The following is a 24,155-nucleotide window of genomic DNA, read 5'->3' on the forward strand; positions in this document are numbered from 1 at the left end:
AAAGAACAACTGGCACACAACAGCATCCAAGCAATAAGGAGACAGAGCGAGAATGAGTTTAAATGCTATCAAGTAAATAATCAGCTTCTTATAATAGAGCTGACCATTAATTTCCCTGGAATGATTCAATCGGGTCACATTTCCAAGAATTCTCGCTAGTATTTTTCTGGGTGGATACCTGGCGGGACTGAGTCGGGCCACCTGGTTCTTCTCCCCAGATTCCTCCGTGGCTGGTCCGCCCCGACTCCGCCTCCCCATCCCCGTCATTCAGTCTCTCTGAGCCCAGGTTTGCAGCCCGCAAAATAAGCGGTTGCTCCGTGATCTGTAAATTCCCTTCTAGCTCCTTTTTCTGTTTTAATTTTCAAAAGTGAAAATGCATTGAAAATCGAATAAAGAGAAAAAATGTTGCTCATGTGAGCAGTCTGCCTGGTTTGCCTTTTCGGAAGGATTACAGCGTTTTTAATTTAATTCTCTTAGAGAAATAGTCATATCCATGCTCTTTCCTAACCGCTCTTAAAACACACCTTTCATAAAAATGACTTGCACGACCCGTGTCTCGGCTGCTGAGATGTTTATGATCCTAACCATCTGGATCTCTGGTTGTGTGACCGTCCTCTCCAGTGGCCACCGTGATAGCGCCGTCCGGTGCTGTCCAGGGCGCCTTCACTGCCCGCCGGTCCTCGAGAGCCGCTTCTGCCCACTGGACTCCTAAGCCGCCTTCCCACAATCAGTCTCCTCGGAGTCCGAAGCACAAAAGCCAAGAAATGGAGTGCGTGGTCCAGGCAGTGGAGGTGGGGGTGTATGCCATTGCGCCTTAGGAGGAAAGAAGTCCACGCAGGATGCTTACGACTACGGTACTTCGAACTCTAACTCGGCCAGCAGCGGGCCTTCCCCTCACTTCCCTTTGGAAAAGGCTGTAATCTGCATCCCAGTGGTGAATTAGACGCCTCCGATCTTCCGGTTCTCAGTTACAAAAGTCCCAGGGTCTGGCGATTCTCGGTTTATTGTGGCAACAGTTCCTGGCAACTGCCCAGGTGTCAGTGCCTCCCGCCGAGCCTTTCCTTGCTGGAGGCGGGAGAGGCGCTGGGGCGCAGGTGCTGGACGCGGGGCCCTGGGGTTCGGTCAGGCCGCGGCTGTGAGAGCCGGAGGGGCGCACGGCGGAGCCGGGTCAAGGGAGGAGCGCGCAGCGCAGCAAGCAGCATGGGCTGTGGACCTTCCCAGCCTGCTGAGGAACAGAAATTCGTCCCCACGCCCAGGAGGGGCTGGGAAGAGGGATTCAAGGTAAAACAGACAAAAGAATAAAAACCTTTGCCATGCATGGGCGGGGTGGGGGTCCTGGAGTGGGTCTGAGCAGGGTCAGTGGGGCTCAGGCTGGATGGCTTGTATGTAGGGGGACGGCTTGGAACCAATTTTATCCGTCCAGTGTTTAACTGCTGTTTTAACCGGGATCCTTGCTGCTCCAGGACCAGATTGGCGACTCTTTTGTTTCAAGAGCTAGCAAAAGAGATGTCACCCCAGAGCAGAGGCAGAGGCAAGGGCAGGAATAACGGGGTGAGTGGTGCGTTCTGTACGGAGCTGGGGGTTGGAGATGATTCTCAGGGGCAGGTGAGAGCACCTGGGAGCTGCCATGTATTATTAGCTTCCAGGAAGTGCGCCCTTTGGCAATTACTTAGAGCTGGAAGAGGTCTCCCTTGACTCTGGGGGGGCCCAAGGCCCAGACAACTTGCCCAAGGCTGCACAGCTGGTTTGGGGTGCAGAGCTGGAGAAAGAATCTAATCTTCAAAAGTCTCATTCCAATACTTTTTCCACTCTCCCACAAGGTAGCTTCTTCCTTAATTCTTCTGGAGACCTGCAGGGGAATTTTTTCCAGGGTGGGGAATGGAGGGATAGTTCGGTCCAAGCAGAAATGAGGTCCATGATTTCTCCCCATCCTCATCACATCGAACATTCCACAAACAGGACTAGGAACCCACAAGAGTCTCCTCCAGAGGGATCCCAAAGTTAATGTTACCATAAAATTTATCATCAAAAGAGGGTGCTTTTAAGAATGAAAGAGAACACTGATAATAAATTTGCCCAGATGGTCTGAGTTAAGCCCATCCTGTCACCTTTCCCAAAGGGCATTTTTGGAACTACAGTTTAAAGAGCACACACCTTCTATTCACAGGCAACATGTAAGACACTCTCCAGCACCAGCTACAACACCTACTCCGTGTGAGGAGCATCTGCTTGGCTATTGGAGTCAAAAAACAAACCAGGGTCTAGTAAAGGCTGAGATTCAAGCTTCACACCTGCTGCCCTGGGGGAGGTCAGCAGAAAACACCTGCTTCCGCCCCAGCTGCCACTGCCTGCACGTAGGGCCCAGCGACCTCTTCCTGGCTCTTTCTGCCTCTCCTGTCATCATTCTAACCAGTCTGCTTCCCACACTAAAAAAAAGTTTCTGAAGTGTGCAGAACCCTTGACATTTGATCCTTCCAATCTCTCTAATACCATCCTCTTCTCTCCAGTCCCTATCACTCACAAACTTTCCCATCCACCAGCCAAGAACTTGCAATGCTATGCCCTGCCTGGTGTGGCTCAGTTGGTTGGAACATCAGCCCATAAGCGAAAGGTCGTGATTCCATTCCCAGCCAGGGCACATGCCAGGTTGCCGGTTTGGTCCCTGTCTGGGCAGTTACGATCTCGGTTTGGGAGTATCCATCCAGGAGGCAACCAATCAATGCTACTCTCTCACATCATTGTTTCTCCTTTCCTCTCTCCAAAAGCAACAGAAAACAAAATATCCTTCCGAGTTCCTCCCATGCCTTAGTGCCTGCCTCTCTCCTCGCAAGTAACCAGACTAAGGACAGTCAGCAAGGAAGAAATCCAGTATTAAAATAACCTGAAAATAGATTCAAAGTCAACTCATGCAAGTATCTCTCTTCCCTCACCCCAAGCACTTGACTTGGGAAATCAGATCTGGGAAAGGTATAATTATTAGTTAAACACTTGGTATCAGAACAGTGCTGCTTCTGCTACCTTCATAAATTCCTGGGACTGTGAGTTCAGTAGTTCAGCAGTGTCTTTAAAATCAGATGAGCATGTTTGCTTGCATGAAATATTTATGTTTCTTGGTGGCACAATTGTAAAATATTCTGAATCAAACTCCTTGAGATCTGCCTGCAGACTTTTTCTTCACCTTACCTTAGTCTAAAGTGGTGAGAAATCACTGCAGTAAAATGATGCAAAATAAGAATGATGGGAAACTTTTTTCTTTGAGGAAATCTCTTTCTATGTGATTAATTCAAAGTTTCTGCTTGTTCTAAAAAGGGACAAGCTATACTGGAATAGACTCCAAGGATCCTTCATACTCTTCCCTAATATTTGACAAGAACATTCTTGTTTATTGTCAGTTAATGGGACTAAATACTTTATTTAAAGTCCAGTTTTTAGAAGGACATATTTCTGGCCTTTTTTGGAGCATTGCTATTTATTATTTCATTCACTAGAGTAAACTAGAAAAAAATAAATTTTGAAGAACAAACGCTTCCTACGTGTGTGTGGACAATTATGTTTATAAACCGTATCTGCCAACAGTGTGATTTCAGAAGGTTTGTGCTCCAAGGAGCCTTGACAAATGACTCCCTCCAAGCTGGCTGGAAAATTTCTTCCCCAAAGCTTTGGAATACGCACGCCACCTGCGGACAACCAGACCAAACAAGACCGAATCCTGCCTGTAGTCAGGCCAGTGCCTCTTCGGACTCGACTCTTCTTACGCACAGCTCTCAGCTTGGCGCTGTCAGTTTTTCAGCGGTGTGAAAAATTGACCAAACTTTTTCACCAAGACAATGAAGTACAAAATAAAACGAATACAAAATGTACAAAGGCACTAAGTCTGTTCTTCCGCTACAACTTCATCTCGAGGAGGAAAATAAAACCTTTCACCCCCTCGCTGCGCCTCCCCCAGTCCCGCCGCAGACAGACTTACTGATGTGGAAATAGAAACACAGCGTGCACAGAAAGAACAAGAAAACTGTTCTAGACACGTGGCTGAGATGCACAGGTCTAATTAATTTGTAAATATCTCTAGTCTTTGAACTATATCTACTCCAAAATCTACATTATGAAATTGGGGTAAAAGTTCCAAGATGTGTTGCACATAGATAGATATTTAAAAGACATTCTCAATTTTCAAAAGAGAAAAATCTTAAATTTCTGCCGTGGCTACTGAAGGCTGGTATATATTATTTTCTGCTGAAAGATTGTGTTTCATCTGCTACAGTTGAAGTTGTGGCCACTCACAGAGCCTGAAGGCAGATTGTATCCAAATAAGCGTCAGTGGGGAAAACTCCTTGCTAAAGCCTGGATCAGTCACTTCCATGAAACAATTAGGAGGTCAGTCATTCAGGGTCGTTGCATTTAAATCTCTTCCAATCAGAATGTGTTCATGAAAAGACACCTTTTAGACTGAAAATATTCCCATTTGCTCTCAGCTCCAATGTGGGCATTTTGTTTATTGTTGTTATTGTTAAGTTTTTTAAGTTCTCCAGTGGGAAATGTGAGAGGGCAAAATTAATCCCTGTGTGTTATTTAGTGCTTCACTAATTCAATAAAAGACAGATCTGCCAAACAAAATGAACTTGTAAAAACGTCTGTCTTACAATCACTGCAGACACTGGGTTTTGATAGTTCATTTGGGAAAAGGGGAAAGAATACCCACCACGGTCTTTAACGGTGGTAGGAACTGAGAACCCCAGAAGGATTAGCAGCAGATGGGCTCTTGTTTTCCTTTGTTGTGAGTAACAACAACGAGGTAAAACTGATATACACAGGGTGGGGCGACGTCAGGCTTACAGGTGTTCATGTGGAAAATAATACAATAATATATAACAATACAAGAATACACTGTTTTGCATGCTCACAACTGTGAACCTACTTTTTCCCCACCCTGCATGTACATTATACATGACAAAGGAAAAGGAGACCCTGTTTGATGTAATAATAGTTAGTTCATAAAAATATAATAATATATCAATGTTATCTGTAAGGACTTCTCCCAGTGGCCTTATTCTACGGGGACTGCCAGCAGTAACCGTGTCTATAAAGAAAGACAAATGGCGAGAGGAGGAGAAAGGCACACAGGGTCTCTCAGGCTTTCTCCTTGTGCCGATTCTTATTTCTGATCCGTGGAGTTTTTGTTTGCTTACTTTGTTCAGTCCATTGACTTTTTTCTTAGTTTCCCATGTTGTCCTGAGCCACAGAACTAATGAATCCTCAGCACAATCAACTTGCTGCTGGTTTAGCTGGAGTGATCGTGTAACGCAGACTCGGTGGTAAGGAGCTGTGTGAGGTCAGAACCTGGGAGAGCCCCTCACTGCACTCAGAGACCCTGAGCCGGGCAGCCGCGCTGGGTACTGCGACTTCTCCTTAGCCTCTGAGGGACTTCCCGTGTTGGAGTGCAGCTAGACAGTGGTCAAATGGCCTTAGGTTTTACAAAATTTGTCTGATTGTTATGGTAAAAATATCAAGAGTTCCATGCTAGTGTCCTACTTTTTATTGGTTTCCTGTTTTATAAATGGATGTTTTCTGTTTAGCTCTAGAGTCCTAATTCAGAGCCAGAAGGGATGCCCCTCCTTCAAACTGAAGTTCCCTGAGGTCTGTTATCTACCTTTCTAATATTTCTGAGCCCACCGCTTTTTCCTCATTTTTCTTGACGCTGTCCTAGCTGGTGTTTCATCAATTCTCACCTGGACAACAACCCCACAATTGCAACTGGCTGCCCTGTTTTGTCCCTTCCTTGAATTCTTGCCATTGCTCTATCTCAAAAGTGATCTTTCTGAAAAACACAACTGATCATTTACTTTACTTCCACATATGACAGTCCTACAAAGGATCACTGTTGCACTCAAAATAAAACCAAACTCTTTTATTTGTCACAAAAGACTTCCCTTTCCCACCTAAGCACCTGCCACTTTCTACTTCAGTCTGTTTCTGCTACAATGGAATAATTCAGGTTCAATTCCAGTTCATGAGCACACAATATTGTTTCATGTTTGTGTGTGCTTTTTCTTCTAAAATGACCTTTTGTCTTTGCTTGCTGGAAATTCATTCATGAGGACCTGATTCAAGCATTCTCCTCTTTAAGACCTTTGCTACTCCCCCAAAGATACCAACATGTGCTGGTGTATCGGGGTTGTGCTGCAAAGTGCAGGAGTTGGGGGGCGGACTCTTGAGGCCCCTCAAAGACTCAGGGGAGAAGAGCACCTTTTGGGTGAGAAACTAAGGTCGTAGACATAAATAAGAATCGCCAGAAGACAATATTCTTTAGAAGATGCTTATGTTCTTCATCTCTTCTGAGAATACTGAAGAGACTTCCTCTGGTTGTGACTTACATAAGAGAAGAGGTTGGCTGATAACATCCAGAAGCTTCTAGTGAATGGGAAGTGGAAAAGCTGTAAACCAAGCAGTGAAAGAAGAGCCAACCGTGCAAGAGAGGGGATGTGGCATTGGAGGAGACACAAGAAAAGTTTTCCTGAACATATTTAGTATTGAACATATATTTTTAAAAATAAATGCCAGTTCTATAAATTGCATTAATTTAGGTCTTTCTTACTTTTCTACTTTCGCTATAGAAATATTGCACATTGACGCCAGCCAGCATTTTGGAGTCAGTGGTTTACTAAATCACACACGGCCCCTTTTCACACTGTGCTTTGACCTGGTAACAAGCAGTAGGGTCGTGGCGTGAACAAACAAACATCCTTAAAAGGAGAAGGTGGGACTGTAAGTCAGTGCAGGATTTACGGAGGGCCCTCTGGACACACGTGTTGATATAAAAATGCAGATATTCTTTGATTTGACAGGTCCACATCTAGGATTTTATCCTCATGGGATGAGTGGTGAATACGGGCTGGTGCCTATGTGCAGATACTGTGCCAAGACTGTTCATTATATTGATAAGTTGGAAACAACCGAGGCGGCCTTCAGTAGGATCTGGTTAACTGAATTGTGACCGTTACATAATGAACTACAGTGAAACAGACAATGACTGCTTTCCACCATTAAATATTGCTAATCACTTTTACACCTCTATGTTACTTTTTTAATCAGCAAGAACAATGAAGCTAGTTACATTAAAAAAAAAGTTTCTTTAACCCAGGTGGCTCAGTTAATTGGGCCATCATCTCATAAAGATTCCCCATCAGGGCACATGCCTAGGTTTAGGTTGGTACCAAAGGCAACTGATTGATGTTTCTATTTCACATCAGTGTTTCCTTTCCTCGCTTTAAAATCAATAAACAAATCCTCTCACGAGGATTAATTTTTTAAAATTTTTACCAGCAGTATCTTTATTTTTTACACTTGATGATTATGAACTTGATTGATTTTTGTATCTTTCAGGATGCTCAACATAACAGCTTATACCTGATTCATATTTGATATTACAGTTGACCCTTGAGCAACACAGTGGTTTAGGGGAACTAACACCTCTTGCAGCGGAAAATCTGTGTATAACTTTTAATTTCCCCCAAACTTAATTAGTCGTCCCTTGGTATCCATGAAGGATTGGTTCTAGAACGACAGCCCCTACCACCCCCCCACACACACACACACTGCAGATACTAAAATCTGAGGATACTCAAGTCCCTTATGTAAATTGGGGCCAAACAATGCATAGAACTAGCCCTCCAAATCTGCACATTCCCAACCACAAATTGAAAATACTGTTTTTGATCCATGGTTGGTTGAATCCACAAATGTAAAACCCATGGATACAGAGAGGGCTGACTATATTTATTTAAAACATTATGTGTATAAATAGATCCATGCAGTTCAAACCCCTGTTGCTCAAGGGTCAACTGTGTATTAGTTTTCTATTGCTGCACTAAAAATTCATATAAATTTATGGCTCAAAACAATATAATTGTATTCTCACAGTACTGGAGGTCAGAAGTACAGAATCAGTTTCACTGGGCTAAAGTCAAGAGGTTAGCAGGGCTGATTTCTACCAGAGGCTCTGTGGAGGGACTTTTCCTTGCCTTTCTAGCTTTTAGGGCCGCATTCCCTACATTCCTTGGCCAGAGGCTCTTCCCCGTCTTCATTGCCAGGATTGTAGCATCTTCTTTTTTTTTTAGATTTATTTAATTATTATTCAAGTACAGTTTTCTGTCTTATACTCCCAACCCAGCCCCCCCCCCCAGTGTCCCCACCTCCCTCCCATTTCCTGTCCCCCTTAGTTTTTGTCCATGTGTCCTTTATACTTGTTCCTGTGAATCCTTCTCCTGTTCCCCCAAAATTCCCTCCCCTCTCCCCTCTTGTCCCCGTCAGCCTGTTCTCTATTTCAGTGTCTTTGGTCATATTTTGCTTGCTTGTTTGTTTTATTGTTTAGGTTCCTGTTAAAGGTGAGATCATATGGTATTTGTCTTTCAACACCTGGCTTATTTCACTCGGCATAATGTTTTCCAGTTCTATCCATGCTCTTGCAAAGGGTAGGAGCTCCTTCTTTCTTTCTGCTGCATAGAATTCTAATGGGCCTTCTGCTTCCTTTGTCACATCACCTCCTCCTCCGTAGTGAAATCTCCCTTTGCTTCCCTCCCTTAAGGACCCTGTGATTACACTAGGCCCCACCTGAACAGTCCAGATTAATCTTGCCATCTGAAGGTCTTTAATTTAATCACACCTGTGAAATTCTTTCTGCCCAGTAAGGTAGCATCTGCAGGCCACTGGGAACTATTCCACCTACCACAGATACTAGCTAGCTAAACTTTCACAAAGCCAATCTTGCGACATTGTCTTCATTTTTTGAGAAACCGTTTTCTAGGAATCTTGACTCTCCAAAATGATTCCCTTTTCACAGGCGGATGTGGGTGTGACTCATTCCGGGGAGAACTGCAGACCCCAGCCTGAGGCTGCCCTGTGCAAGGACTCTGCGGGCAGCCCCAAAGTCCAGGGAAAACCGGTCCAGTTGGAAAGCTTACCCGGAACCATTCCAGAAAGTTCCCCATCTCCTAGTGAAAGAAACAGAAGAATAAATTTAGGTAAAAGCCCCGATTCATGTTACTCTCCATAAAATACTTTTTCTCCAAATATGTTTTGTAATATGTGTTTGGTGGCCCCTTTACCACAGCTTTGTGGACCAGGGAATGCTCTAAATGTCAAGGTCCCTACCTCTAAGACATTAGAATTTAGCCTTAGGCCTTCATTGTGTGAATAAATAATGCTAACCATTACTCTCCTGGTCATGCCCTAATTAAACCATCTTTTTTCTCCCCTTAACTAAGAACCTCATTGGTGGTTGGTAATAGGCCTTAAGAATAGAAGTTACTTTAAACTCCCACTTCGTTAACATTTTTCCAAGGGGAATTTCTATGTTTGAAAAAAAATAAACAAAAGCAGCATCAAACTGTTTCCCTTATTTCTTCCCATCCAAAGTACCAGCAAATATACAATGAAAGAATCTTTCAAAAGCATAAAAGAAGTAATTATGACCCAGTGTGCCCCTTGAAACTGTGTTTCTACATATTTTTCTTATGGCATGTTTTTGCTCCATTTACCACCTTGGGTTGATATAAAAGCTCTTATTTATACTTTATCAGCCTTTGAAACAAATTGAACTTTTACCAGATCTCAAGGAAAATTACTGTTTTTTTATTGGGGTGAAAGCTTTCATTTCATTCTTTATCACTGTAGATTCTTCCCTAGGTACAAGTTAGAATTCGAAAACAGATAGGCTAAATGAGATTTTTTTCTCTTGGACTCTTGTGCATACTCTGGTTGTCACAAATTTCATATTCACCCTCAACTTCTGGCTGGTGCAGACGTGACCTCTGAGAGTGAGGCAGGAGAAGGGATGCAGCGCCAGGCAGCCTCTCCCTCTGTGTGTGTGTTGGATTTTTCCTCTACAAACTCTGTTGATGGGAATGCCTCCCACAGTGCAGCACGAATGCTCAATATCTATGATGTTAGCAAACTAGAGATTGCCAGGTGGACGGGGGCCTGGGTGTGCCCTGGGACAGTCAGACACGTCAGCCCTACGCTGTTGAAAACGGGATGGGAAGACCGTGGAGATGGGGGCAGTGGAGAACGGAGCTGCAGGAGACTGTCCCGCTTGGGGAGGGAGTGAACTACCAAAGCAGATGTTTCCAAAATGAAGTGTAAATTAGTTTTAAGAATGCTCTTATCATGGAATGAAAAAGAATTAGTGTCCTGAGCTTTATATTTTTCTCTACCCAATTTCACCTCAGCTTGCTACAGAATATATTTGTCAAAAATTTCAAATTTCACATTCACGTTTCCCAAATATTTCCTTTTGTAAGAAAAACTTCTTATTTTGAATAACTTTAGATTGAAGAAAAGTGGCAAACAAAAGCAAAGAATGCCTATCTTCTTTTACCCAGATTCCCCGAATGTCAACGTTGTACCGCATTTGCACTTTCATAGGCTTCCCCCTCTCTATCCCTCCCTCCCTCCCTCTCTCATATACAAGTATATTTTCTCTGAGAGTAAGTTACAGACATAATGATAGTTTCCTCCTAAATACACCAGCAGGTATTCCATAGAAACAAGGGCATGCTTTGCAAAATCCCAGTACAAGGATCTGAATCAGGAAATTACCACTGATGCAGTATTATTACCTCATCTGGGGACCACATTCAGATGTTGTCAGTTGTCTTACAAATGCCCTTTATGAATAAATTTCTGGTTCAAGAGCTAATTCAGGATCACATGTTTAATTTAGCTGTTTTGTGGCTGTAGTCTCCTCTAATCTGGAACATTCTCTTGCCTTTTCTTTGTATTTTGTTTATAACCTTAATATATTTGGAGATATAGACCATTTATTTTGTACAATGTGCCCATTTAGATTTGTCTTATATTTCTTATGATTAAGTCCAGATGATGCATTTTTAGCAAGAATACCAACAATTATATTGTGTCCTGTCTAGTACATAACAGCAGGGGGTATGAGATATCTATATTTGACTTTTATTGTTAGGTTTACTTTTGGCCTTGCCAAGTTTTTAATATAGTAAAATTTATCAATTTATTCTTTTATCAAATCTGGATTTTGAGCCAGTTAGAAAGCCCTTCCTTACACCATAGTTAAAGACAAATTCACCCACATTTTCGTGGATGACTTCATTTTCCATACTTATGCTCATGAAGAATTTCTAAAGGCAGGAGAAAATGCTAATGTAAATGTTTCACCGTATAAGAAATGAAACTACATGTTTAATGTGATGGTACATTTATAAAAATAAACTTTTATATATTAAAAATTATATCTGAATAGTAAGAGAATGGACCTTTTATTATATTTTTATTCTTTTTAATGTTTCCAAGTTTATGATATATTATGTTTATAATCAGAAAGAAGTACAATGTTATTTTTAAACATTTCTCCAATATTCTTCAATATCCCAGAAATTACGAAAATTAGTCAAAATGACCGACATAGTCCAAAGATTTCTATACAGATTAGCTACTGTAATTGTCAAGCCAGATACTCCAGCAGAGGGAGAAAAGAATGGATCAAAATGGTTAGAATAATTTTATTGTGTGACATTTTTTATGGAAATGAAGTTGACCGTGGCCAGTGGGAGCCGTGTGCCTGGCGTGTTTGGGAAGAGGGCAGTGAGGTGGGGAAGAATGCAGTTGTTGAGGTCTCACTTGGGTATAAATCCTAGTTAATTTGCTCACTGCCCTTGTCACCTTAAGCGAGTTAGTTAGTCTCTCTCATCTAAGGTTGTTTATTTGTAAAATAGGGATAATAATACCTGTCTTAGAGAGTTTATATTCGATTCAGATGTTATAAAATATATAAAGTGCTTAATATAGTGCTACTTCAGAAATTTTCATGAAGAGACTCCATCCACTAGACGGAATGGATTTGGTTACCACGCAGACTTCGTGATGATTACAGACCAGAAGAGAGCTCATTTCTGAAGACATCCCTTTGCTTTTTTATCTTACAATATGAAGTTTTTGAAATAGGTGATTCCTTGTGTATTTATATAATTGGGTGATTTGTAATTGGGGAGGTCTGTGAGGACAGTTTATAAAGGTTCCTCTGTAAACTGTTTCAGTGCCATTTTAGAATCGCTAATAAAAATTTAGCTGATATCACTTGACTTCAATTCTGATTTAGTTCAAAAACCCTTTTCAAAAAGGCCTATTTTTACTTACGTAGATTTAGCAGATGGCGTAATTGTAAACTCAAGGTTGCAGAACTAGAAGTCTCTTGGCAACACCACACTGTTTATCCTTTGTATACAAAGCATAGTAACCGACTGCAGCTCCAAAGAGTCACTGAAAGAGTATCTCATTCTTAGCTGTGGTTTAGCTTCATAATTAGTGCTGAGAACCCATGCAGTTGTACCCAAGTGTGCAAGTGTTGTTACAACAAGAAAGTAGCACATGAAAGACTTTTTGTTATGTTAATATGGGGTCTGCTTAGTAAATGGTGTATTATGTTGACATGTATCCTCTGTTAGAACATTAAGAATGTGAATTTCAAAGGATTCAAAGGTATATAATAGAAACAGGTATTTAGGCAAGAGTATTGAGTGTAAGATTTAATTAAGAAGCATGACTTAAATGGCATCCATTTAGCATTTGATTGGCAATATCTTCAAGCTTAAATTTTGCTTTCTTGTTTCTTTTCCCTTGGAAGACTTAGCAAACAATGGATTGATCCATAAACCCCAACCTCCACAAAATCAAGAGCGACAAAAGTCATCAGACATCCTAGAGGAATTAATTGTTCAAGGAATAATACAAAGCCACAGCAAAGTATCTAGAAATGGAGAATCGTACGATATCATGGCAAGTAATTCTGTAATTAACATTAGCTTGTAGTTAAAAAATAGATCTAATGTGATTGCTCACAAGTTATTTCCAGCATATGCATTTTAGTCACAATGCAGACAGCATTTATCTAAGCCAGTTTTTCTCCCATAAATTCCGTCACCTCTCTGCATACCATCCTTCTCTACAGACTCAGAATTGTCCTAATCATTAATGAATCCAGCAAAACATACCTTGGGTTTTACCAAATTTGAGACACAATGAGCCTCATTGAATAACATGCCTCATTCTTTCAGCAATTTTTGTTATACATTGCCTCGGTACTAGAAACTGTAAATATAAAGCTGAACTCTGACTTAACCAAGAAGAAAATAGGCCTATGTGTCTCAAGTTCTTTAGATTCTATATTTCCCATACTATTCTTGCCCCCCCATCTATCTAAAGGGGGGGTAATGGTGGGGACGGGGGGTAGGGTGGAGGGGAATGAAGGGGAGAATAGAACAACTGTAATGGCATAATCAATAAAAAATAAATAAAAATAAAAATAAAAAATAAAGTAAAAAAAATTTTTTAAATAAATAAATAATCTTTAAAAAAAAAAAAAATAGGCCCAAATGCCAAAGCTCAAATACGCTTATACATTTATATACACACTATGAGGTTAAATATGAGGAAATAAATATAGAAATTGTTTCACACTTATCTTTCTTCAATGATTCATCTTGACTGTCATTCAAGATGACATTCATCTATCATTGTTTTTCTTTAGTGTGATCAATATATTTACTCTAATTTTAATTTATTGTGGCCAAAGTCTTGAGGTCTTAATATTGTCAATTATATTTTATTGATTATGCTATTAAAGTTGTCCCAGTTTTCTGTCTTTGCCCCCCCTCCAGTCAGCACCCCCAACTCCCTCATGCAGTCCCCACACCATTTCATGTCCATGAGTTACGTATATAAGTTCTTTGGCTACTCCATTTCCTATACTGTCCTTTATATCCACATGGCTGTTCTGTAACTACCTATTTGTACTTCTTAATCCCTTCACCTCTTCACCTTTTCCCCTATACCGCACTCCCATCTACCAACCATCAAAATGCTCTCCATATCCATGATTCTGTCTCTATTCTTCTTGTTTGCTTATATTTTTAGCAAATTATTGATTTGATTCTCAGCTTCATTCATTCTACTATTGTTTCCCTGTGAATTGTTCTTTATTTCAGTTAATGACTGGATCTTTTATGTTGGTGAGGTCCTCACTAAGTTCCTTGAGCATCCTTATAACCAGTGTTTTGAACTCTATATCTGATAGATGCTCACCTCCATTTTGTTTAGCTGTTTTTTTCTGGAGTTTTGATCTGTTCTTTCATTTGGGCCATGTTTCTTTGTCTCTTCATTTTGACAGCCCTTCTGTGTTTGTTTTTATATACTTAGTGAAGCTACTATGACTCCCTGTCTTGGCAGCGTGGCCTAATGTACTAGGTGTCCTGTAGGGTCCAGTGACACAATCTCCCCTATCACCCAAACTGGGTACTTGAGGTATGTCCTTCATGAGTGCTAAGTGTACCCTCCTCTTGTAGTTGAGCCTTGATTGCTGTTGACAGGTCAATGGGAGGGATTTACCCAGGTCAATCTGCTGCAATGATTGGCTGTGACCAGAGACCACCAACCTCTGCCCTCTGTGAAGGATCAGCTGTGCAGGGGTAGGGTGGCGGTGCTCCAACATGGTCCGTAACTGCCCTCTGGGTGCACAGGACCTGGGGTTTTCCTGTTGTTCCTGGCCACCTGTGTCTTACCCAGAGCCATCCTGAATGAGCTATAAAGAATCTGAGATGGCTGCTACTTGTGCTCAGGTTGGTGATATCCAGGTAAAACCAAGCTGTGAATCTAGGCTGGCTGCTACAAGTGGCTGGCTTGGTGCCACTTAGCTAGAGGCATGGGGACTAGGGGTTCACTGAGGCCTACTGTTGCTTTTGTGATAAGATTTAGGAAGTTGTGAAGCATGAGCCCAGACCAGCCATTCATATGGAAAAGTCATGATTAACAGCTGGAAGTTGGTGGGACAAAGCCTCTGGGGATCTCCAGGACAGCACAAACAGTGCTAGCCAGGTTGACGGAGTTTCAGATATAGCACCCACCTGCTGGCTCTCTGGCTCTGTAGGGAGAGCACCCAAAAAAGGGACGATGGCCTCTGCCTGCCTTTCTGTCTGGGAGAAAGCTGTGTCCAGCTCTTGCCTTGAGGCCAGACACTTCAGTTCCTCCCTGCATGCCACTAGTGCCTTTCAAGCTGCTACCCTGGTGCTGGACCTCAGAGGAAGTGAGTTGGGATAAATCCATGTATGGGTTCTTTAAGGGAAACTGCTTGGGACTCCTGAAGTTTCTTCCCCTGACTCAATCTCCTCTAGTTTTTGCAGCTAGAAGTTATGGGGATTGATATTTCTGGAACTGGAACTGTGGATTGGGGTCCTGGTATAGGGATGGGACTCAGCACTCCTGAGACATTCCTCCTGAATTTTAATCCACCACTCATGGGCATGGGATCAGCCCATTCTGCATCTCTACCATTCCTACCAGTCTGGATGGATGTGGTTTCTTTAATTCCATAATTGTCAGACTTCCATTTAACTTGATTTCTGATGGCCCTGAGTGATGGTTGTTCTATAATTTAGTTGTAATTTTGATGCAGTTGTTCAAGGAGGTGAACTATGTTTACCCACCTAGACGGAAAGTCTGGAGGTCTCAATTTTTTAATAAGTTCTGTGTAAACTTGTGAAGAGGATAGCAAGTTTTGTCATTGTTTTGTTTTGCTTCCTTTTTTTTTAAGCCCACACACAGAGGCAGTACCTAAAGCATAGGCAGAAGAAAGAAGATAAAAGAAGAAATTACAAAGAAAAGAAACCTGAGGAAAAAATAGAGGGGAAAGAAAAAAGAGACAGCACTAGTGGAAATAGATACCAAAATTATATCAATGTCTCCTGTGTTGTAGGAAAAACAGTCAACTCAGGATAAACACCAAGTCACTTAGTGTTTGAATAAAGATAATTTCCTTTTCTGCTTAGGAAATGCTGAAAACTCATCAATAAAATCTAAAGTGGAGTTTTCTTTGGAAGAAGGATAATAAGTCCTAGAGAAAGTATTTGGGTGGAAAAAAGGAGATTGCTAAATCTTAGGAATGATATTATCAGGCTACCAATAATAAGAAGATGTGGGAGAAAGGAGTTGGTGAAAATGGACCATATAATGGAAAAAATAATGCCAACATAATGACAATTTACATTTGTACAGTGGTATGATACAGGCATTTTGTAGTACCTGTGCGGGCAACTTTCCTTGCAAGTCCCCCCAGCCGCCACAGATAAGAGTAATCATGGTTGAGACGTGATGTGATCTGCTTGGGGAGGAGAGGTGGCCATATTCCCAGAGGAAAAAGGCCATGAGCAGTGGCCAGTTTCTCAGGGGAAAAAGGTGTTGAGCCCCTTCCTCCAAAGGCTTTTATTGGATTTTAATACACAGGAATACAGGGCAGCAAGGATCAAACAGTAGATAACATTTCAAAGAAATCTGAGGGCTTAGTATGAATCAGAGTCTGTCAGAAACGGAGTTTTAGGGTTTCCTGCTTGAACCCTTAACATATGAATGAAAGCACTCTTAGCAGAGCAGATTTCACGGGTTTATCAGGAAGTCTTTGTGATGCCAGATTTTTCCCCAGGACGCACTGTAGCAAGGCAAGGAGCTGCACCTCCCCATCAGGTATTCAGGCTTAAGGGGATTAGAACCAGGAAGCACTTCTCCCAGAGAACACAGGGACTCCGGCTATGTCAAAGCAAGGGGGGATGGGTGGGAAGAGTCCATTGCTCCCTCTTTGTTTCAGCCTCCCCCCGCCACCGAGTCCTTCCATGAAGGCCTCCCAAGTGATTGAGTCTGGCTTCAGTTGTCCCCCCCCCCCCACCGTGAGGGGTCTTACCCGTCATTGACTTCTGACCAAGCTTTAGGGGCAGGGAGAGGACACTGAGGCAGCCGTTTGCTACCAGAGACAAGCTTTGTCTCCTGCAGCTCACATTCCAAAGGTTGTCCCTTGTCCTTAGCCACAAGGGGTCAAGATACAATTCACAGAACCAGGCAGAGTGGTCTACAACAAGTACCTTTTTTGAAATTATTAAAAACTATGTGTCTGCAGTATGAACATGGGGAAGAGAGATGTTTTTCTAGCTGTAGCTGAGTCTCTGGCATGTGGAAGGTGGTCAGAAAAAAGAAGGTTTGTCAAAAGAAAAAGACAGGAGAACAATCTGGAGGAGGACAGATTTTGGAAACACTGAGTATCTAAGCGATGCCTTCTTAAGGGAAACGCTGTGGAACCTTGATGCTAATGCCAGTGGGAATAACATTAAAACATTTTCCAGTGATTCAACTACCAGGGATGAGTGAGTTCAGACTCTGGCCTTACAAGGGCACCCACAAAGTTAATTAATATAAGCTGCATTATGAAAGAGATGTCTCTTTAAACAAAAGCACAAAAACTATGGGCATGATTTTCATAACATCATTAAGTGTGCCAAAGATGAAGGCTGTTTTTGTACTCTACACAGAGGGGATGCTGTCAGGAGCATAGCTGGAGTGTTCTCCAAAGGATTTAAATGTGACAGAACTGCAGAGGTAGACAGGAGTAACACAGCTCTTTTGTGTTTTGGGGAAGGTTTTTGTTTTGTCTTGTTTTTGCTTTGGAACTGGGCCAAGATACCCTAAGCCAGACTTGCAAGAGGCCTGCAGTACCACACAGTTGTGCCTTTTATTGCCTAGTGCAGGACTCCCTCACCCAGCTGCACATTTGAATCGCCCAGGAGCTTTCAGAACTCCCAGTGCCCAGGCTCCACCTGGGCCCTGTGGCTGGGGCTGGGCCCATGGCTGAAGCTGGGCCCCAGCTGTGGTAGTTCGAAAGCTCCCATGTGATTCCCATGGACAGCCCAGATGTAGAACCACTGTCCTGAAGTTTCAACAAACATGTCAATATATGATGCCTTCAAGTTCATCATAAAGCTTGGGAGCATTACAGTGAAATCCCCCATTTATTGTGAAAGAGAATTCTAAAGTACTCCTGAAAATACAACCTATTATCAGGTGTAAGACTAAGACTATGCTCAGAAAGCGTGCGGAAATGAAGGAGAGATGTAATTGCTCATTGTCGCAGGCAAAATTTCTTTCAATTCAGGTGTAGTTGAGAACTGAAGTGTGTCAGACACCAGGTGGCTTGTATATTTTAAGAAAAGTTATAAGGACACCGTGAAAAGGTGAAAATTAAACTTAAAAGACTGAAAGGGGAACCATATTAAGAATAGAAATATTAAAGAATACTTTTAACTCCCTAATATTTAAAAATATTTTAGGAACAAAAATAGATAATAAAATAGGCTAAAAAACAAACCAGAGTAAAGGGAAACAAAAAGAGGATGGACAAAAGAGATGTTAATGTTTACAGTTACTACAGTGTACTAACTTCATTCAGTCACACATGTAAACACTTCCTTCATTACTTAAAAAAAACCTTGTAAATATTATGGAGAACCAAGCAGAGTAATAGATGTGAGGACACATTAAAAACAAGACTTTTTATTCAGTCCAATAGCATATTTAAATACAAGGGCGTTTTAGATATAAATCTACCCCCTTCTTAGCCAGGTTGTTACCTTTAACTCAGTTACATTGAGAGTGACATGTGACAAAAGCTGCTGAAAAGTAAGGGTTTGCATTCATATTCTGACTCGGGGGCCCCCCCTGTGAGCTGGTCTCTCCCCAGAAGTCCATGGCAGTATCTGAGCCCACCGCAGGGCCCCCTTCCATGTTTTTCTCTTAATTTTTTTGTTTGCTTGTCGGTGAGTTCTACATCAATTCCATGAGGCCCTGCTTTCAGGCACATTCATACTAGTAGATGTTATGTTCACAGAGAGAATATAATGATATGGAAGAAATATAGATGAATATCAGACACCACGAATCAGTGTATTTTAAAATATTCTAAAGAGATGTAAGTGGCTATACTGTAAATGTGAATTGGTTTTGTGCACACATGTAAATATGTGTAAGGATTAGGATGAATCTCTTGAGACAGATGTGATTGGCTGTCATGTATTCACATAAGCATTAACCAGTTTAGGTGTTTGTATCCCTAACTTATTTTTCCTGTCTCCTAGAGCGTCCTCAGTCTCCCTACATAAGACTCTTTTGACTCCTCCTGTCTGCTCAAGGTTTATCCCCTTCCCCTGCAACTTCTGTATTTGATAACCTTCTGTGTTGGTTGGGGAGTTTCTTCACATTACATTAGGGTCTCACCTTATTTATTGAACCTCATGGGGAGTTTGTTGAGGAGGAAGTTACTGGATAAACACCAGTTAACATGCAGACCAGCCTCCCCCAGGAGGTCTAACAGTGACAGAGCAGCAATGCCAGATCTCCCTCCGTGCCCAGGACTCCGGAAAGGGGGCCTGGCCAAGGTAGTTGGTCTGTAGGTCAATAGTTAATTAGGGAAGCTCTGAGGAATACACAGTGGATGCAAGAAGTGATATGTATATAGATAGATGATAGACAGATAGATGATAGATAGATAGATAGATAGATAGATAGATAGATAGATAGATAGATAGATAGATAGATAGAGATAGAGATATAGTTGTCTGGAAAAAAGACCCAAGTTTTATCATGGCATCTTAGGGTGTGGCAGTCTTCCCATGGTATTCTTAAAGTGATGAAGCTAGAACTTCAATAGGTTTTAAAGTTGGGGTTTTTTAATGTTTCTGTGGGTAGCACCTCTTCTAAGTACAATGCGATCCTTGTCATTTTTAAGTGCCAAGAGTTGATAAATCCTGACTTCATAAAATACAGTAGTAAAGAATACAGATATCTTCCGTCATGTCTTTCAATACTTCACTCAAGAAAGGGTGTGGGTTGCACAGGTTGGATTAACTTCCAATGTGGGAAGGAAGTAGATGATTTTATGGGCATCATTTTGGGATAAAGCCACAGGAAAAGTCCACCCAAACAGAAAATCCTAAATTATCTCAGAACTACCGATCTAATCATTTTAGTCAAGGTTCAGACTCCTAGGTAAAGCCTGACTGAACCTTGTTTTGTAGGATCTTGGGTTACCATTCCATTTTCTCTTAGTCCTCTATGAGTAAACTCCCCTGAAAACCCGTTTTCATACTGATTTCACAGTATGTCTAGTTGAGCCTCCATAACAAATATGTCCCTTTTTCAGCAGACGGCTTTTGTCAGTAGGAAGCCTACAAGCCAGTTATCATAAAAATAATTCAATAATGGGGGAAGGGGAGTTTCTTTGACAAACATCCAGTTGTTTATTTTTTAATGAACAACTCACTACATAAAACTGCCTCAAGGATGTAACTGAGCCAAAAATTTGACCCAGATTTTGCCTATTAAAGGCTTTCCGAGAATCTTAAAGCTACAAGGAAGCTTAGCTGTTATCAGTCCCCTCACCCTTTTTACCTTTGAGAAAACTGTGCAAAGAGAAGCGGTGCCCTGTCCCGGGTCACGTCATATTAGTGGTGGGCCAGGGGTTGAAGCCCTGGCCCCCTGACTGCTGGCTCCTGTGACTCCAACTCTCATCCCTCCGTTTCAAGACACATGATACATAGTGGGTATGATTCTGTGGTTATGTATAATCATACATAGGTTATGATTCTGTGTGTTGTCTTTGAAAAAAATCAATGTTTTCACCAAATGCAAAGTAATTGCCATTTACTGAGTGGCTACTATTTACTCCACTCTTTTTAAAAAAAGAAAAACAATCCCATGCAAAAGTGTTATTAAACCTGTTTACAAACGAGGAAGGCAGGTGTCACAGAATTGGACGGCTGAGTCGGCATGCAAACCCAGGTCTTTCTGAGTACCATACAGATCCCTTGCCTTTTTCTCCTGTGCTGAATTGTCTCTTTCTGATTCATTTTCTTGGTACTTAAAATATTGCAGTCTGGCGAGAGACAGTCTTTTAAATATTACAGTGGTTATCAATATCTCTTTTGTCTTTAAACATTTTTAGAGAAATTATCTAAAATAATATTCAATTTGTTTTATAATGAAGCCTTGGAGTTTGTCAAGACCTTCCCCAGTCATAATAAATCTATGTATAGTAAGGTAGATGGATGTTCATATTAAATTAAGTGAAGAGAGCAAATTGCAGAGCAATGTCTCTTGTATCATCCCATTTATGTTTGATTAAACATTACAGACGTGCGTTAAGTGGTTCATGAGCAGGGCCAGATGGCCAAACACAGTATTAAAAATTGTTTGTGTATCATTTAATTTTTTATAATTGATGTATATTATTTTTAAAATCTAATTTAAAAAACATGTGAAAACTTTCTTTATAAATCCTGTACAACAATTTTACTTTTTTCTGTGATTAGAAATTATAACCAGCCCTGGCTGATGTGGCTCAGCAGGTTGAGCGCCAGCCTGGGAACCAAAGGGTTGCCAGTTCAATTCCCAGTCAGGGCACATACCTGGGTTTCAGGCCCAGTCCCCAGTAGGGGGCACAGGAGAGGCAACCACACAGTGATGTTTCTCTCCCCCTCTTTCTCCCTCCTTTCCCCTCTGTCAAAAAATAAGATAAATAAAATCTTTTTAAAAAGAAAGTATAACCAGAAAGTCATTATTACTTCTTTAAACTATTTAAAATGTGTCAATCATATGAAATGAGATGGTTTTTCTGCTGTCATGTGAACATTTGTAAAGTAGCAACAGCAAAGCCCAGCACAGAGCTGCTGCTCAGGAATGGTTAATTCTCCCTCCACCATAGCAGAAGTGCTAACCACTACTCTGGATTCCAAATGAGAGGCATTGAAGCTTGTGATATATTATAAAATCATCAGGTTTAACTTTTTACCTTGAATCATAAATTTATTGCTCATTTGCCACCTTTTTCTATCTTGTGTTTATTCTTAAGTTTTTTTCTTTCTCCTGAGCCCTTGCCCTGTTTCAGGATCTTTCTTCCTTCCTTCTTTCCTTCTTTCCTTCTTTCCTTCTTTCCTTCCTTCCTTCCTTCCTTCCTTCCTTCCTTCCTTCCTTCCTTCCTTCCTTCCTTCCTTCCTTCCTTCTTTCCTTCCTCCCTCCCTTCCTTCCTCTTTTTCCTTTGAGCCTGTTTGTTTTTTTTTTTTCCCTAGGCACCTAATAGATATTTTTCCTTTAGGTCTCAATTCTGTTGTTACCACTTTTCATGTTTTTTGTTTTTTTTTTAATCTGACACTGGAAAGTTCACAGTTGTAGGATTCACATTTTACACTGCATTTATTTTACCTTCTCCTCTCTGCCAATAAATACTTTTGCTTCTCCATTTAAAAAGTGTCTTCCTCCAGGTGGACAAGACTGAGAAGCCACTGAGAAAGCCACCAGCCAGGCTGGAAAAACTCAAGATCAAGAAGGAGGAAAAGGGTTTCACAAGGAAGGACCTAGAGGGGAAGATGCAGGCGGCGGCCGAACGCAGGAAGGTACCCGAGCTGGGGCGGGGGCCGGTGTGCCTGCTGAGGTGAGCCTTTCCTGTCAGCAGCTGTTAGACAAATTGCGTGGGTTTATTATTAATTATTTTCATGATAAGTATGTTTAATTTGTTTTAATGTGTGGCAACATCTTGAAGTTGGTTGAATTAGTTTCATCCATACAGCTAAGGAAGCAATATCCAGTTCTCAGAGTGAAGTGTGGAATTTTCTTCACAGGAAAAAAAGAAAAACTTATTGGAGGCTAGAGGTGAGGGGAGGTGCGGGGGTGGAGGATAGGATCTGAGAGGAGGGTGTGCAGATCATGAGTTCCTGCAGCATCTGCACTCGTGGTCCCCATCCCTCTGACAGCCTTCCTTTCCTTCTCTCTTCTGGGATTGTCCCACTAAACTAGGAGGTCCACGAGGGTAGGGAGCGTGTCTGTCCTCTTCATCAGTAATTCCTCAACTTAGCTTTGTTAAGTCACTTAGCTTTGTTCAATCATGAAACTGAGAAGCCACGAATGTTCAATACAGGCAACGTTAATGAAAACTTGGAGAGCACTATTTGGACTCTTCTTCATTCTTTAATACTGCTTTTCAGATGAAAGAAGAAGAAATAAGAAAAAGGATACAGAGTGACCAACTTTTGTCCCCAATCAATGTCTCAGATTCAGCAGAACCAGATGGGGTTGAGGTTCCATTCGCCAAAGGACTTAACCGTGAGGGTTCTGCTGTGTTTGAACCATCAGACCTAGCAGGAGGGAAGCTGTTGAAAAGGAAGAAGAGCAAAAGTGATGCAACGTCAAGTGATAGAAACTACAGTTATGAAGGTATTGGTGTCGTGGAGTCAGACATGTTCTACAACCAAGAAGATGACATATTCTAGTAAGCCATTTCATGTGAATTCTTTGAAAAGGCACCCATTCCCCATAGTTGTCACATGCTTAGTATGTCTCATCTTTTTCTTTGACTGCCCGATCACCTGGGCTGGAAGTTAGTTGAGTAAAGTAAATGAGTAATGGCTATGCCACCTTAAAAAAAAGAAGACAATTCGACTACTTTCTCTATTAAAAGTTGGCATTCTCTTTCATCATGGCTTTAAATATTGTGAAGATATCTTTATGAGTACCTCCCAGTTTACATCAATGTATTTGTGCCAAATGAGACCTTGCTTTTTCACTCCTGCCCCTTGGCTGTGTCCATCCCTCTGAGTGTCCTTTAAGACAAATTTCATGGATCTTATCAACTAATGGTCGTTGGTACAAATACAGTGCCAATACAAATCCCCATTTTAAGGTGCAGTGAAGAAGGAAACTTTATTCAGTGCAAAACAGTTCAACTGAGATACAACGCAGCTGTGAAAACAGCATGGCTCTGAGGCAGCCCTGGGGGCAGGCCCCTCTCCAGTTAGACAGCTCTGCTCTGCTCTGTTCTGATGAGACATCTTCAGTGCTTCAGCCTGGGAGCCAGAGTCTCCAATCTTCAGTGGAAATGGAAAGATGGCTCTCAGAGCTGGAAAGAAGCTGCTTTGCATGAACTGAAGTCCCCACCCCTGTGTCCCTGATTGGTGTACCCTCATGCAAATAGGACTCCAAATCTTTGCAGTTTGATTAGTCCAAACAGCACTGTCCTGATTGGTCAGAATAAAGCTGCTCTGGTTGGTTGGAGCTGTGCAGCTCAACTTGGATGAGGAAAACCTCAGTTCTATTGGTTTAAATAGAATTCCAGGGACTCCTTTATAAGGGCCGGCTCAAATGGCAGAAACACACCAAATGCAGGCAGTTCAGTGCAGAGGCAGGCTTCTCCCTGAAGTGCAGTTTGCATGAGAGGTCCCTGTACAGAAATGACTGCTAGACTTTGTTGTTTAAAATTTGAGCCCAGTTAG

General features: G+C 41.7%; 1 protein-coding gene across 1 annotated transcript; it reads left to right on the top strand.

Annotated features, from left to right (window-relative positions):
• Positions 1–1,199: 1,199 nt before the first annotated feature.
• On the top strand, positions 1,200–23,156 carry STMND1 (stathmin domain containing 1). Its single transcript, XM_037147954.2, has 5 exons — positions 1,200–1,281; positions 8,837–9,017; positions 12,650–12,801; positions 22,152–22,283; positions 22,872–23,156. The coding sequence occupies exons 1-5, from the start codon at positions 1,201–1,203 to the stop codon at positions 23,154–23,156; spliced, it is 831 nt and encodes a 276-aa protein (XP_037003849.2). The 5' UTR covers position 1,200.
• The last annotated feature ends 999 nt before the right edge of the window (positions 23,157–24,155 follow it).

Source organism: Artibeus jamaicensis, unplaced genomic scaffold (genome assembly GCF_021234435.1).
Source record: "Artibeus jamaicensis isolate MK-2021 breed Jamaican fruit bat unplaced genomic scaffold, CSHL_Jam_final contig_482, whole genome shotgun sequence".
NCBI classification, from domain to species: domain Eukaryota; kingdom Metazoa; phylum Chordata; class Mammalia; order Chiroptera; family Phyllostomidae; genus Artibeus; species Artibeus jamaicensis.

Bases quoted from the DNA above. Each gene is read 5' to 3' on its own strand.
- STMND1 (XM_037147954.2), top strand. From the start codon at position 1,201: ATGGGCTGTGGACCTTCCCAGCCTGCTGAGGAACAGAAATTCGTCCCC. The intron at 1,282-8,836 runs GTAAAACAGACA...CCCTTTTCACAG, and splicing joins GCTGGGAAGAGGGATTCAAG to GCGGATGTGGGTGTGACTCA. The intron at 12,802-22,151 runs GCAAGTAATTCT...GTCTTCCTCCAG, and splicing joins GAGAATCGTACGATATCATG to GTGGACAAGACTGAGAAGCC.